The sequence below is a fragment of the Equus asinus genome, chromosome 5 (assembly GCF_041296235.1).
Source record: "Equus asinus isolate D_3611 breed Donkey chromosome 5, EquAss-T2T_v2, whole genome shotgun sequence".
In the NCBI taxonomy this organism is placed as follows: Eukaryota; Metazoa; Chordata; class Mammalia; order Perissodactyla; family Equidae; genus Equus; species Equus asinus.
In genome coordinates, this window is record NC_091794.1 from 96,617,993 (window position 1) to 96,633,457 (window position 15,465).

General features: G+C 45.1%; 1 protein-coding gene across 2 annotated transcripts; it reads left to right on the top strand.

Moving 5' to 3' along the window:
* Positions 1 to 267: 267 nt before the first annotated feature.
* Positions 268 to 9,176, top strand: ZNF436 (zinc finger protein 436). 2 transcript variants are annotated; one of them, XM_014855092.3, is made up of 4 exons: positions 268 to 858; positions 2,169 to 2,261; positions 3,062 to 3,188; positions 5,408 to 9,176. In XM_014855092.3, the coding sequence occupies exons 2-4, from the start codon at positions 2,229 to 2,231 to the stop codon at positions 6,658 to 6,660; spliced, it is 1,413 nt and encodes a 470-aa protein (XP_014710578.1). In that variant the 5' UTR covers positions 268 to 858; positions 2,169 to 2,228; the 3' UTR covers positions 6,661 to 9,176. The 2 variants fall into 2 exon arrangements, with proteins under 2 accessions (XP_014710578.1, XP_044625915.1); XM_044769980.2 differs by lacking the exon at positions 2,169 to 2,261 and having other exon boundaries at positions 387 to 858.
* Positions 9,177 to 15,465: the final 6,289 nt, after the last annotated feature.

The following is a 15,465-nucleotide window of genomic DNA, read 5'->3' on the forward strand; positions in this document are numbered from 1 at the left end:
TTCTGTGCTATCTAAAGAATTCCTAGCCTCACAGTTGGGCGTGAGGAGTGGGAGAGTTTGCCTCATGGCTGGGTAGGGTCCTAGTTCTTTTTAGACACTTGAGTAATTTAACCATAAATAACTGGGCACTGGGAACAGGACACTCACTAATAAAAGCATAGCCTGGAGTCATGTTCGATAAAAAAAATTCAAGTCACTGAGTGGGTGGATGTATCTGCAAAACAAAAGAAAAGCCCCTTTCCCAGCCCAAGCAGAGAAGTCTCCTGTACAGTTAAGAGACAACAGGCTTCTGGGCACGTAGCCAAGGTTCTGGGGATATTTATAACTTGAAGAGGGTGGGAGTCCCTAATAAGCTGCTATATTCTTTTTCCATCACTTCCCTCTCCAAGGCTACAGCGAGCTCAGAGCTCTTCCCCACGCAGAATGCCTGCTTTCCCCAGTCCTCGGCTTCCATTGTCTAATTTTCTCATCCTGGCTGGGGAAAGGAAAGGCTGCAAGTCCTTCCGTTCGGAGGAACTCCAATTGAATGCAGCTTAGCTGCTGGTGGTGTTTCTTGGCTAGCTGCTGTGCTCTCAGGGATCTGCCTATGAGCCTGTGGTTTCTCTGAGTTGCCTAAGAGTCTGAGGTCTCGGGAATCTGCGAGTCTTTGGGATCTGCCTACGATCTCTGGGCTTTGCCTGCAAGTCTACGGATTGGAGAGCTACCTGCAGGTCTGAGATATCCGGGATCTGCCAGAGATCTCTAGAACCTTTCCGAACGCCTTAAGTCTCAGAGAACTCTGCCTGCGGATTTGGAATCTGTTCGAGGCCTCTCGGATCTTGGAGCCGCTGATCCAGCGGATTTTTTGCGGGCCAGGTGGTAAGTCTGTTGGTTCCCAACTCGGGTTTTCGGCTTCCTACCTCCAGCCGGTCAGGAACTGCTAACATCCCAAGGGCCCGCCCGGCTCAGGCCCTCAGAGGCGCACGATCCCAGCGGTGCGGGAGGCCTCCAAGAACCCTTTTAGCAGACAACCCCTCAGGGATGATAAGGACAGCCCGTCCCAGCGCGGGGGCTGGCGCGCTCCTCCTTACGCGCCCTATCCCCCACCCTCGCTTCTGATTGCCCTTAGGGTCCCCCCTCCCCCTGCCCCACGCTGGGTGCAACTCAGCCCACTCCTCAAGAGGCGCCCTCTTTAGAAGGACGCAGTCGGACGCGCCTATAGGGTTAACAGCGATGGAGCCCGGACACAGCCTGGCCCAGCCGCTGACCGCACTCGCTCGCAGCGGGCCTTGCGGGGCCTCCTGGGAGTTGTAGTCTGCGTAGCGGGGAGCCAACGCCGCAGGCGCTGCCGGGAGATGTAGTGCATGGGCGGAGCTCAAAGTTCCAGCGCGGCCGCTGAGTCTCCCCTGGGGAGTGGGCGGCTGCCGCTTTCCTCTCAGGCCTGGGCTGCCAAATGAGAGCTAATCCTAGCGGAACCCAACACAGGCCAGCGCCTAAATTAGGCCCGACGTCGCAGTTTAGGTCCGACTCAAGATAAGCTTCTAGTGAGGAGAGGAGAAGCAGGGCAACCGCCCTGGCTTAATCGGGCTGTGGTCTCCAAGAGAAGAAAGCAGCAGATACTCTGCCCTAGCTAGGAGGACGCGCTTCTTTCTTCACCCTTTTGTTCTTTTCCCTCTTTGGCTTTTGGCCTCCGACTGGCCTTTGTACGCCGGTACGGAACTCCAACTCCCGGCAGGCCATGGGGGCGGGCGCAAGCGTGGTAAAGGGGCTCAGCCGTGCTACAAGAGGCGGGCCTAGTGTTCGGCATCTAATTGGCAGAGCGTTTTCCGAGCTTTGCTCGCTGATTGGCTGAGGCAGCTGCCGGAAAGGGCCCAGCCTCGAGCTGAGGCGTTCTGAAGAGCGGAGGCGTTCTGTGGGCTGGGTTGAGAGCCTCCTCCCTGAGACAGCATCTGCTTGACCCCGGGCCTGGGAGGGACCGAGCCAGGGGGCTGTCTCAGTAAACTCCGGCATTGCCTGCACCCCATGGTGGCGGAGACACAGAGGGCGGGTCGCGCTCGAGGGTCAGGGAGGAGAGTGACCCAGCCCGGGTCCAGGGCCCTCCCCACCCGCCTGGCGGCCAGAACTCCAGCCCTGGGGAGTGGGCAGGGCCTGTTTTCTGTGCCTCACGCCCTGCTTTTCGCCTCCTCTAGCGCTGTCTGCTAGCTGCTTTTCCTGCTCTCTCTCCCGGGAGGCCGATCATTGAGCCCGAGATGGCAGCCACCCTGCTCATGGCTGGGTCCCAGGTAAGCCGGGGGTGGCTTCTCGGACCCTGCCTCTGCTTACCCATCTCGTCCCGGCGTTTCTTTGCTCTCCAAATCCCGATGGGAAATTCCCTGGAGTTAGTAATTCGCTCGCTTCGGTATTCTGCCTCCAGGGACCCAGTACCAGGCCAGTACAGCCACAGACATTTATTGAACACCTGCTGTATGCCTTTAAATAATGGGGAGACAAAAGATGGATGAAACTGGCCCGGGCTTTCCCCGCCTGCTATAATCTGTAGGGAGACAGACGCATCTAGTAAGCCGTGATACAACATGATAACAACATTTGCCATGGAGCAAAGTTGTGGTGGTGTGGGAACCAAGAAGTGGGAGTGATTAATTCTATCTGAGGGGTCCAAGGGAGGAGTGGAGCAAAGCAGAGGGATGTGGGGCATTGAAGAACAGTTGGTACTGGAACAGGGCCTTAAAGAATAGCAGGATTTCACTAGTCTGAGAAAGATATTCCAGGTAAAGAGGAACATTGTGAGTAAAGGTATGGAGTGATGTAGCTGCTAAATGTGTTCTGAGAAATATATGACGAGGAGAAGGTTCCAGAGTAGGGCAGGGATATCAGGTTATGAGGCCAGAGCAGTCAGCTTGTAAATTGCTCCCTTCTTTACCCCATCTCTTTTTTGCTTGTTTATTTCTTCTTTGGACTCCCCAGATCAGATTTAATACCTTTTGCTTCCTCAACAATTCTAGCCATGTGTCTAATTTCAAGAAGAAAAGCTGGTACGAGCCTCCTAGATACCAGGTAATGAGGAAGCATTGTGTGATTTCAGGCACCTGTGACATTTGAAGACATGGCCATGTACCTCACCCGGGAGGAGTGGAGACCTCTGGACCCTACACAAAGGGACCTTTACAGGGATGTTATGCAGGAGAATTATGGAAACGTTGTCTCTTTAGGTAAGTAAAGATTCTCCACCTTTCTTCAACCCACGTTTTTGAGACTGTGTCAAAAATGGCTTAGTTCTTTCAACACAACTTAGTAGTTTGATTTTTTTAAAGCACTTACTTGGATATTGGCCTGAGTGGAGTCCTCAGGCAAATCTTTGAGTGTGGAAACATCAAGGTCATGTTGTCTAAAAGGAAAGAATGTTTCTGCACATGTTAGAAACGTTCAGATTTCTTGGGCCCTGAGTCATTTGCCGTTCTCCAGCCTGTTTGTACAGATCACTGACCAAACAGGTCTGACATAATGGTGCTTGCCAGGATATAAATGCCCCTGTAAACAGCGCTTTTACTAGAAGATGAGGGGGTTCAGACCCAGGTTCATGGGAGGGCAAAAGCCACCTCTTTGTGTTTGTTTTGGCTTCAGAGCCCCAGCTTTGCCTGACGTCCTTTATTTACGTGGAGTAGGTACTTGTCTAGAGATGTTTCAGAGTTGATCATACATTTTGAGTGTGTCAGATGTTGTTCCAGGAGAATCTTGAACTAAATGAGATCACAAATTCTATTAGAGAGGGAAGCTAATTTTTTTGATCATCTGCAAACTTGTCTTTTGCCTATCCTTTCATCTGGGTGTAACTAGAATAGACAGTTAACTTCTTGAGCTGAACAGTCTTTGACTCACTTTATCTCCTGTTAGGACTTGACAGAAGTTAGCAACCGTGGATGTTCACTGGGTCATCTGTCACTCATTAGGACTAATCCTTTTTCTGAGATCTTTATTCCTATAGCCTTTTCCAGGACAAAAGGCGACTGTGAAGGATTTTCTTTTTAACTTGAGCGCTCTCTGGTGTCCCAACTTTCTTGGATCCTTCCTTTAGAAAAGCAACTAGAAATGAAGTTATCTACCTAGATCTATTGCAGTCTGTAACCCAAATATTCCCTTCAACAAAAACAAGAAATGAGACTCTTAAAGAAATGTGAATTTATATGTGTATGGTCCAGCCCAAGGAGCATTTGTTAGAAGGATGGAAGCATGGAAGCACCAAAAAAAAAAAAGAGAAAAAAAAGTTTCTTGCCCAGATAAATTCAGGAGTGGGTTAAATAATGTTTACAAAGTTCCTTTACTTCAAGAGTCTTCAGACTCTTTAATGTGTTATGAGGCATTGTGAATTTCTAAGAAGAGGGACCCTTTTCTCCCAGCATACCTAGTAACCTCTTTCTGAAGAGTGTACCAAGAAACACAGCTTGTAAAATGCAGTGTGTGGTAGAAAGTCTCTTGTAGACAGTGGTTGTGTATTTTGATTTTCATTTAAAGACTGTACTTAGTCAATGCCAAGAATGTTCTGAGCCAGGTATCTTTTTTGCCTTCTCCAGCCTTGCCACCTCTATTTTCAATAAAAAGCCACTGGAAAGTAGCAAGTAACATTTGGCAGTCACTTTACCTGTCAACTAAGACTTGGTATAGGGGCCAGCCCCTTGGCTGAGTGGTTGGGTTCATGTGCTCCGCTTCGGCAGCCCCAGGTTTTGCTGGTTCGGATCCTGGGCACGGAGATGACACCGCTCATCAGGCCACGCTGAGGCGATGTCCCACATGCCACAACTGGAAGGACTCACAATTAAAATATACAACTATGAACTGGGGGGATTTGGGGAGAAAGAGCAGGAAAAAAAAAAAAGATTGGCAATAGTTGTTAGCTCAGGTGCCAATCTTTAAAAAGAAAAAAAAGACTTAGTATAGATCGATAAAGATTCATTTTTCTCTGTGCTAACCCAGTAGGTTCTTAGTAAATATCATATAATAGTAATGATGAAGGCTTGACAAGAACATATACATACACACACATGCATTCACACAAAAAATATCTAGGCTCTTGGCTTTTAGAGATTCTAACTTAGAGTCTCTTCTATTTTCTATCTCTGGTTGTCTTCTTCTTTCAAAACCAGGAAGATATACAATTTTCATAAAGAACCATTTTAACTGTAATGATACAGAGCATGAACTTTTATTAGACATGCCTGGATTTGAATCCTAGTTCCACCATTACCACTAAATGACCTTTTGCAAGTCACTCCTTGGGTCTTGGATTTCTCATTCATAAAGTGGAAATCATCATAATGCCTCACTCTCAGGGTGGTTGAAGTAATTCATGTAAATAACTTAGCACAGTGCCTGGCACACAGTAGGTAATTTTTTGTGTGTATTTACCAGTATTATTATTTACCCTTTGTTACAGATTTTGAGATCAGGAGTGAGAATGAAGTGAATCCAAAACAAGAGATTAGTGAAGATGTGGAATTTGGGACCACATCTGAAAGACCTGTTGAGAATACTGAGGAAAATCCCGAAAGTGAAGAGGCCTTTGAAAGCAGGGATAGAGCAGAAAGACAATGGGGAGATCTAACAGCAGAAGAGTGGGTAAGCTATCCTCTCCAACAAGTCACCGATCTGCTTGTCCACAAAGAAGTCCACACAGGCATCCGATATCACATATGTTCTCATTGTGGAAAGGCTTTCAGTCAGATCTCAGACCTTAATCGACATCAGAAAACCCACACTGGAGACAGACCCTATAAGTGTTATGAATGTGGAAAGGGCTTCAGTCGGAGTTCACACCTTATTCAGCATCAAAGAACACACACCGGGGAGAGGCCCTATGACTGTAATGAGTGTGGGAAAAGTTTTGGAAGAAGCTCCCACCTCATTCAGCATCAGACAATCCACACTGGAGAAAAGCCCCACAAATGTAACGAGTGTGGGAAAAGTTTCTGCCGGCTGTCTCACCTAATCCAGCACCAAAGGACCCACAGTGGGGAGAAACCCTATGAGTGTGAGGAGTGTGGGAAAAGCTTCAGCCGGAGCTCTCACCTAGCTCAGCACCAGAGGACCCACACAGGCGAGAAGCCTTACGAGTGTAACGAATGTGGGCGAGGCTTCAGTGAGAGATCTGATCTCATCAAACACTATCGAGTCCACACGGGGGAGAGGCCCTACAAGTGTGATGAGTGTGGGAAGAATTTCAGTCAGAACTCTGACCTTGTGCGCCATCGCCGAGCCCACACGGGAGAAAAGCCGTACCACTGTAATGAATGTGGGGAGAATTTCAGCCGCATCTCACACTTGGTTCAGCACCAGAGAACCCACACGGGGGAAAAGCCATATGAATGTAATGCTTGTGGGAAAAGCTTCAGCCGAAGCTCTCATCTCATCACACACCAGAAGATTCACACTGGAGAGAAGCCCTACGAGTGCAATGAGTGTTGGCGAAGCTTTGGTGAAAGGTCAGATCTAATTAAACACCAGAGAACCCACACAGGAGAGAAGCCCTATGAGTGTGTGCAGTGTGGAAAAGGTTTCACCCAGAGCTCCAACCTCATCACTCATCAAAGGGTTCACACAGGAGAGAAGCCTTATGAATGTACCGAATGTGAGAAGAGTTTCAGCCGGAGCTCAGCTCTTATTAAACATAAGAGAGTTCACACCGACTAAGTCCTGTAATTATGATGACTGAGAAATGATTCATTTGAAGGTACAATTTTATTGATATCAAAGAGCTCTCTCAAGACAGCTCTCTCTCGGAGCTGCTTTTACCATACTGAGTTTCCTTGTTGTGGGCCACAGTTTAAAACGTCAAAGAAGACAAGCCACTTGAAATTCTGACCCACAGCTTTGGGAATGTTATCCGCTCCTCCAAAATAGTGATTTTTATTCACTCGAATTACTTCCTCAAAATCAGCCCCACGGGTAACTGGAAATCTGAAGACCAGGAGATGAATGATGATAAATTCTCAGGCCTGGAAATGGAGTAAATCTTTAAAAGTTCTTTCTCCTATCCTTGGCCCAGAGAACTATGCTAGGGGAAATATTGGACTGTGATAGGGTGGTCACAGCTGCTTTGGAAAAAGAAGCCAGAGACTTGGCCTGAATTGCCACACCTATTCACTCACCATGGTAGTTTGGTACACACATCTTCCCCTTCAAAGGGCTGTTTCCTTGAGTTGCTCATGCATTTGTATCTTCCTGTCTTCCTGAGAGCAGGATTCTTCTGCACAATGAAGGCAATGATCATAACTTTTCTCCTCATTGTTTCTAATTAACTTTTTTAAAGCTTGCATCTTTGTGAAAGCTAACTGAAGATACAGATTGAAACAAAAAATGAGATACAGGTTTGGGGACCAAGGACTCATCAGCGGTGGTGACTTTAGCAAGAGATGTCCACTGTTGTTATTGCCATTAATCATAATTTATTAATTTTCTTTGGGGATCACTGTAGGGAACATTGTAGGGAAAATATCTTCAAGGAAAGATAGGACCATAAGTGATGATGGAGTGTAAGTGGAATTGACCACTTCAGGGAAGGAGGCACAGAGTCCCTTCCCAAGGAACACAGGCCATTTCTGTGTTCTTTCCCCTCTACCCTTTAAGATCAATTCTCCCTATACTGCTAACTCTCGAATTTGATAAGGGCCACATCCCAGTGTTTATCTTAGCTTGCGTAAGGGCATGTGTGTGTACAGTAAAATGTGTGTTCCTGTGGTTTTTCCAATAGCAGAAACTGAATTCACACAGAATTAGCATGTTCTTGGGTGATGTTGATCATGTGACAGAACTACACACGTAACTCCAATATGAGAAGTGTCCTTTGTTTTCATTCTTTATGAAAAAAAATTTCAACAGTAGTGCTCTAGTGTGCACTCTCCTGTAAGATCTGTGTTTGTACTGAACTAAGCACTTGTTTATATGTATCAGTCGATTGTGGGAGATATGACCAAATAGGCTGATTGTCCTGTTCTCAGACTGAATTATCTTCTCTTCGGCCTAGTCACAAGGACTTAATAAACCTAGATAGGAATGTATTTCAATCCTTCCAGCCTACACATATAAGTGGTTAAAGTAAGAGTTGAACCAATTTAAACCCAGTAGTGTCAGTTTTCCTTATCACAGCCCAAATAGAAATTAAGAAATATCCCAAATGTTGATGGTTATCCAAGCATCTGGAGATGGGAGAAGGAAAGAATTGATGCCCAGGAGATGGGACTGGAGTAAGGATTTTTTTTTTTTTTTTGCGCGTGCCCCACGTTATTTCTACTGTGCTTTATTGTGAGTGTTGTAACATTTGAAGAATACTTTTGCCATAGCTCTTTGGTACTTGGTGTTAAAGGAACCAGTGGTCTCTCTTGGGTGGTGTACTCTAGTGAGTTATTAGGACCCACGGCTATGTGGGACTGCATCCCTTGCAAATGACACAACCCCGAAAGTAACAAAATAAAAAACCACTCCACCAAGGAGGTTTCTTTATGTTGCCACTCCTATTTAAAGACAAACTTGGGCAGGGAGCATGTTTTCTGTTCTATACAAAATCTAGCTGACTGTGGGTATTCCTATTTTAATTGTTGAGTGACTTACATGTTCTTGATGACTAAACTCAAATATGTCTTCTCGTATCAGTGTTGCTGATGGTTGCAGTGAATATCAGAGTTCTCCTGTTGTTTCTGTATGCCACTACGGGCATGAGCTTTGGAGTGGCCGTGGGAGACACCATCTCCATGACCCAACTGTATTTCATCCCCTTTTCCTTCCCTACTCTCCTGCCCCACCCTAGCCTGTTCCTGCTGCTGCTTTTGGCTTCTAAATGCCTCAGCCATCTCTCCATACATCTACACTCCAGCTGAGAAGTTAAGAGGGCTAGGGCCAGACCAGCTCAGTCTCCTCTCTTTCTGCCAGTTGCTGCCCATTTGCTGTGCTGAACTTTGTGTAGAAGTCATGCATTGGACTCTCTTTGCTAATGCTTTTTGCATGCCTTCTGCTCCCAAGTCGCTGCTGCTTCTGCACATCCCCTGAACACTTTGTGCCTGTTTTCTATGGTTGTGGAGAGTGAGTGAACAAGTAAGTATGTAGAGCAGTTTTCCTTATGGTATTGGTCACAGTTATCCTAGTGTCTATCTACATCTGTATTATTCTAATAATATTCTATAATTAAAAGTATAATTTTTAAAATCAAAAAACTGAGAATTATTTTAGTAATCCAGCACTGGTTCATAAAATGTCTTTTCATCAGATTCATTAAAATTGGGCACAATTGTCTTTACACGGATGCATTTGTACAGATGTTCTTGTGGAAATTTGGAAGTACAGTGTGTCTTCACACATTAGTGGGCTCTCTGGATATTGCCATATTTTGGGGAGATGCAAAAACTGGACAGTTTCCTATGAATATTAGGCTGGAGGCAAAGCAATGTGGAAATATTTGGTATGGGTGATTCATTGGCTTTGGAGAATGAAAAAAAAAGACAACAACAGAAAACAACCACATCCAAGAAGAAAAATGAGAGGAGGCCTTGTTGCTTTAAGGAGATTATTTTTGAGTATCTGTTAAGAGTACTAAAACAATTTCTACGGAGCTGGTATTGGGATCCCAGAACAGAGATACTCTTAGAAACAGTCAAAAGCTCTCTATTCATGACATAATTGCACAGTCTGCCTAAGGCAGTGATTTGATTCTGTGCTACCAGGGTGTGGCCACAATTTTCAAATTACTTACAAGTAATTTTCTCTTATGAAGCCCTTTTTTTAAATGGAGAGCCAGTCTAGGCAGAGGTGGGTAGTGGAAGAGCTTTAAATTGGGAAAAAATGCAAATAGCAAAGAAAAAATTTCATTAACCCAATAGCCAAGACTTGGAAAAGAAAAAGATATTATCAAAACATTTTTTAAAACTCTTTTTCTCCTTTCTACATGTTCAGCATTTTTTATTTCTTGAGAAGGAAAGTTCAAGGAAAATGCTGGTTCATCTGGAGAAATTCACCTGCAGCCTCCCCTCTAAGGGTATTTGATATGTTAATATTTCGCCATTGTTATAAGGGTAGCAGGTTTCCTTCTGTGTGAGCTGTTCTCTAGGAGGCTAACAGTTGATAGCGCTGTGCTTCCAGGCCATTAGGACACCACTGAGCGCACTGAAATGATAATTTGTTAAATGGTTCCCTAGTGTTTCAAAAGTTAGTGTTGTTCGAAAAGGAGTTCCTGTGCCCTGGGAGAAAGGGACTCTTTGAAGCCTTGGTTAGATGCCCATCTCTGCTGAGGAGTAGCAGGCTTGGCCTCTTATCTACAGGAGACTTCAAGATAAAAGGTCGTTAGTGGAAAACAATTGGGGAGTAAAATTAATAGAAGAAAACTACCCTGTAATGACCTAAAATTGTTTTGTAGCTAATCCTGTTGTATTATCTGTTTTCCTGAATGCTTGTGTCATTTTCAGCTTCTCCAAAAGTGGTTTTGTTTTTCCTTCTGGGAGAGATTGAGGCCGATGACATCAGAATCTCACTTTGAGTTTCACACCATCCCCTCCAGCTGCCTTGTGAACGTCTCCACTTGGAAATTACCCCCAGGCACCTTGAAATCCAACCCCACGCTGAATTGACCTGACCACTTTTTTCCACTACTGCCCGCCTGCTTCTCCTGCATTTCCTAACTCCATCATTGCCTAGGTATCCAAGCTAGAAAATTGCCTATCGTACTGGACAACAACTGCTCCTTTGGCCAACCTCCCAAAATCAACAATATAAGTAAAAATAATGAAAATTAATTGAATAATTAGTGATTCAGTCATGATCATACCACCTCCTAAATATTTCTCCAATCTGCTTAGCTCTCTCTCTTTTACCATCACTTACCCTGAGACTTTGGGCAAGTTACTTTGCTTTTCTGTTCCTTGGATTTCCCATCCATAAAATGGGGATAATTGTATCTGCCTCACCGATTTGCAAAGATTAAATGAGTTAATGAGGCTCAAAACATTAGCTGCAATTATTCAGGCCATCAGCAAGCCACACCTCGGCTCGTGAAACAACCTCCTAACGAATCTCCTCGGTTCTATTTTCAGCTCCTTTTGGTCTGTTCTCCCTTGCCGCAGCTAGAATGATCTTTCTGAAGGGCAAATCCCTTTGTGTTGCTCTTCTGTGTCAAACCTTCTCATGCTTCCCATTGCCAGCAGCACACGGTGAAACTGCTTCAGTGTGATTCATGAGGAGGTCGTCATCTGGCCTCTGCTGCCCTCCTCGGCTTCAGTTCTCTGCACCTGCAGCACTCTCCAGGCTGCATGTCTCTCCACTCTTCTGGTCAACTCCTGCTCTTCCTTCAGGTCTCATACCTAACCTGTTCTAAGAAACCTTTCCCGATCCCACAAGAGTGGGTCAGGTGTTCCTTTTCAGGGTTCCTTGGGTTCAGCCCAATTAAAGTGCTTTATCCCTGTTTTGTAATTGCTTGTTTCCTTTTTCATCTCCTCCATTAGACTTTGTTATCCTTGAAGAAGTCACTGTGTCTTGCTCACCCTTGTATCTTCAACCCTTGGCACAATTTGACTTAGAGTAGGCAAGCAACACATATTTCTTGGATAAATGAGAGAAGGATATGTATAAACTTCATTCTCTTCAGCAGGGCTGGTGAATTCATTTCTTATTTGTCACCACACAAGCTACTCATAAAAGAACTGTAGAAATTCTGTCATTGTGTATCTGTGGGGCCTTATGCAAGAGGAAGAAGGCTCCCAGAGTCAATGTGACCCATCTAAGACACTGCCCCCACCCCCGCCCCAGGTGAAGCTGGGATAAAGACACCCTCACAGCTCCTGTAGTTGAGGAACCACTGTCATCTTTGGAGGGTTATCTAGGAATAGACTCTGACAACTTTGCAGACGTGTTGCAAGGCAGACGCTCAATACAGGGAGCTTGCTCCCTGCTCTAGATTGGGCATTTGGTCAATCTCTGAATTCTCCAAGCTGAGCATATAAACCAATAGTTATTGAGGCTGGCCCCATGGCCAAGTGGTTAAGTTCGTGCGCTCCACTTCAGTGGCCCAGGGTTTTCCCAGTTTGAATCCTGGGCGTGGACATGGCACTGCTCATCGGGCCATGCTGAGGCAGCGTCCCACATAGCACAACCGGAAGGACCTATAACTAGAATCAACAACTATGTACTGGGGAGCTTTGAGGAAGAAGACGAAACAAACAAAACAAAAAAACCCCAATAGTTTTAATAGTATTAATATTTTGAGGAGGATCCAGATTCCTTTGAGAACCTAATGAAAGTTTTAGATCCTTTGTTTTTATTGAGTTTTGAGAGTTTTTTATATATTTTGGATACAAGTCCTTTATCAGGTATATGTTTCGCAAATATTTCTCCATCTTTAGCTTGTCTTTTCACTCTTAATAGTGTCTTTCAAAGAACCCAGGTTTTAAAGTTTGATGTCCAGTTTTCTGATAGGATTTTTACCCAAGGTTTCCTTTTCTAAATTTCTGTTGATACCTCTTGAGTCATAAAACTTTAACCTTTGGTTTTTAGGCAAGGGGGGGATGAAGCACGCTTTCAGTCTTGTTTGGTTACAGCTGCTCTATTGGAGTTTGGGTTTAGCCCGGGTAGTACTGCCATTAGACTGGGGCAATGGGGCCACGCCCCTGAGCCGGCTCTCCTCCAGTTGCACCTTTTCCCATGGGGCCAAGGGTAGATGGCCATCCAGAGCTCATACCTCTTTCTCCACTTCTGGATCACAAACTCCAAGTATCTAGGACCTTGGAATTATTTGCCCAAACAGCGCGCTTCCTCCCCAGGTTTGTTTTCTCGAGGGCAAACCAAGCCGCCTATGTGTATCTCTAGGCCTTCAGTTTGGGAGGATGGACAGAGCTGGGACCTGCAGGTTAGGTAGCCAGAGATGTGGACATGAGGGCCCTCCTGGAACAGGACAAAGCCAGAACAGGCTTCCCTTTGTGCTCTTGCTCCAGCCTGGTTCGAGGTATGCTATCAAACACTTCCATGAGTGACTTATGGTCAGGAGTCAGAACCTACAAAGTCCAGATTTCTGAGGTGAGTAATTTGTTGGATGGAGGAGTATGCTATGAATGGAACCAGGGCACACAAAGAGGAGGAGTCTGGGGCAGATATAAAGGTTACAAGTTAAGTCATTTAACAAAAATTTGTTGAGCACCAGCTTATGTACCTCAGATGCGACTGAACAAGATGAAGACTCTCCCCATATTGAACTTACATTCTGGTGGGGAGATGGACAATAAACAGACATATATAATGTCCAGTGGTAACAAGTACAATGAAGAAAAATTGAGTAAAAGAAGGGGAGTGAAAGGGGATGGCTATGTTAGAGACAGTGGTCAAGGAAAGCCTCTCTAAAGGGGGGACATTAGAGCAGAGTTCTGAATGAGTTGTCAGGACATCTGGGGGAAAGAGTTCTAAGTACTTAATTTCCTGAAGAGCGACTGTAAGGGGGCTGAGGCAGCGGCTGGCAGACTAGAGGAACCACCACCAGATTGGCATGGCTGGAACTCAGTGAGGAAGGAGGCATATGGTGAGAGAGAAAAACCATCTTTAGAGACGAGTTGTGAGTTGAAGGACCTGTCATACCCAAACATATATTCATATGCCCAGCAGGTAGTTGAAAATGAGTCCAGTGCTCAGGACCAAAAGCAGGGCTGCAGATAAAGAAATGGGAACAGCTACAATGAGGATGGTAGTAGTGAAAACTATGCAAGGGAGTGGGTGGCCCTGATGGAGCATGAGAACAGTGTCAAGGATGGAATCCTGGGGACACCAAAAACGATAGGCAGAGGAGAGGACCTAGAAGGAAGTATTATTGAACCCAGAGAATCAGGAGAGGAGAGTCACAGGGTCAAGAATGTGACACATTTCAAGATGTCCAAAGGGAGCAAAGATGTCTAGTGAGATACTGTAGTTGAAACTCTTTGTACATGAAAAAATTCTACACAAGTATAAGATATTATATTATTATCAATGATAATTAGAGAGCACTTGTCCCCTTCTTCTAATGGATATTTAACTTAAGGGTAACGAGAATTTAGTTATGTACACATAGTCTACTTATAATCTGTCAACCTTAAAAATAAAACAGCTCTGGGGCCGGCCCCATGACCACGTGGTTAAGTTCGCATGCTCCACTTGGGTGGCCCAGGGTTTCGCTGGTTCAAATCCTGGCCACCGACATGGCACCGCTCATCAGGCCATGCTCAGGCGGTGTCCTACATGCCACAACTAGAAGGACCCACAACTAAAAATACACAACTATGTACCGGGGGGCTTTGGGGAGAAACGGGAAAAATAAAATATTAAAAAAATAATAAAACAGCTAGTTAGTTTACTAGGAAAAAGTGTTTATTTGGCAATACCTAAAGAATTGCAATTCAGGATATGCATGCTATGGCAGACTATAGGCAAATCCAACAAATGAGGGAGAGAAACATTATTTTACAGGGAAAAAGGAGGAAGTTGGGAGGGGTTGTTTTGAAGGAAAGTCCATTGGAGGAAAGTGAGAGTTTAGGGTGATAGGTTCTCATTGGCTTAGTTACTGGGGTAGCGGATTTCTGCTTGGGATGCAATGTACATTTCTTCCTGTAACTGATGATTCGTCTCTGTTGACGTCTTTCTGTTGGCGTCTATAACTGACTGTCTTCCTGTTAATGACTTCTTTCTGTTGGGGTCTGTAATTGACTATCTTTCCTGTAATTGATCTGGAGTGGTACTGCACGGGAGCTCCCCCTTCTGGCCTGCTGAGTCCATTTCAAATGAGATTTCCTTTTACTAATTTTCACAAATCAATTCTTCCTGTTTTATTGAATTTTCAGAACAAAACATAAGTAAGTTATAGTATGGAGGGAGCAGGACTCACAATCCTTGTTGAATCTGATTTGTGTTAAAAGTATATTTAACTTGTATATTTGAACATGGGTAATAATACTTACCTTAGAATTCTACTAGATTTTGGTTAAAAGCTTTTTTTTCTTTTTAGGAAGATTAGCCTTGAGCTAACTGATGCAAATCCTCCTCTTTTTGCTGAGGAAGACTGGCCCTGAGGTAACATCCATGCCCATCTTCCTCTACTTTATATGTGGGACGCCTACGTGGCGTGCCAAGTGGTGCCATGTCCACACCCGGGATCTGAACCACCGAACCCCGGGCTGCCGAAGCAGAACGTGTGCACTTAACTGCTGTACCACCAGGCCAGCCCCTGGTTAAAAGCTTACAGTAACACTTCCATAAAAGATTTGCAGCATATAGCTCTTCTGCCTGACTATAGGGAAGCCTTAAAATAATTAGAACTTAATGGACCAGATATTATGTTCAACAAAATCCTAGAATCTCATTTCTGGACTTTAGGAGCAGCTGCTGTTGCTGCCTATGCCTGTCTCTTTAAACGGCTGCAGAGTTCAGTGGCAGTGGGTAGATGCACCAAGGTCCTGCTGGTGAGCGGCCAGGGAATGCCGCTGCAGCCAAGCGAAAGAA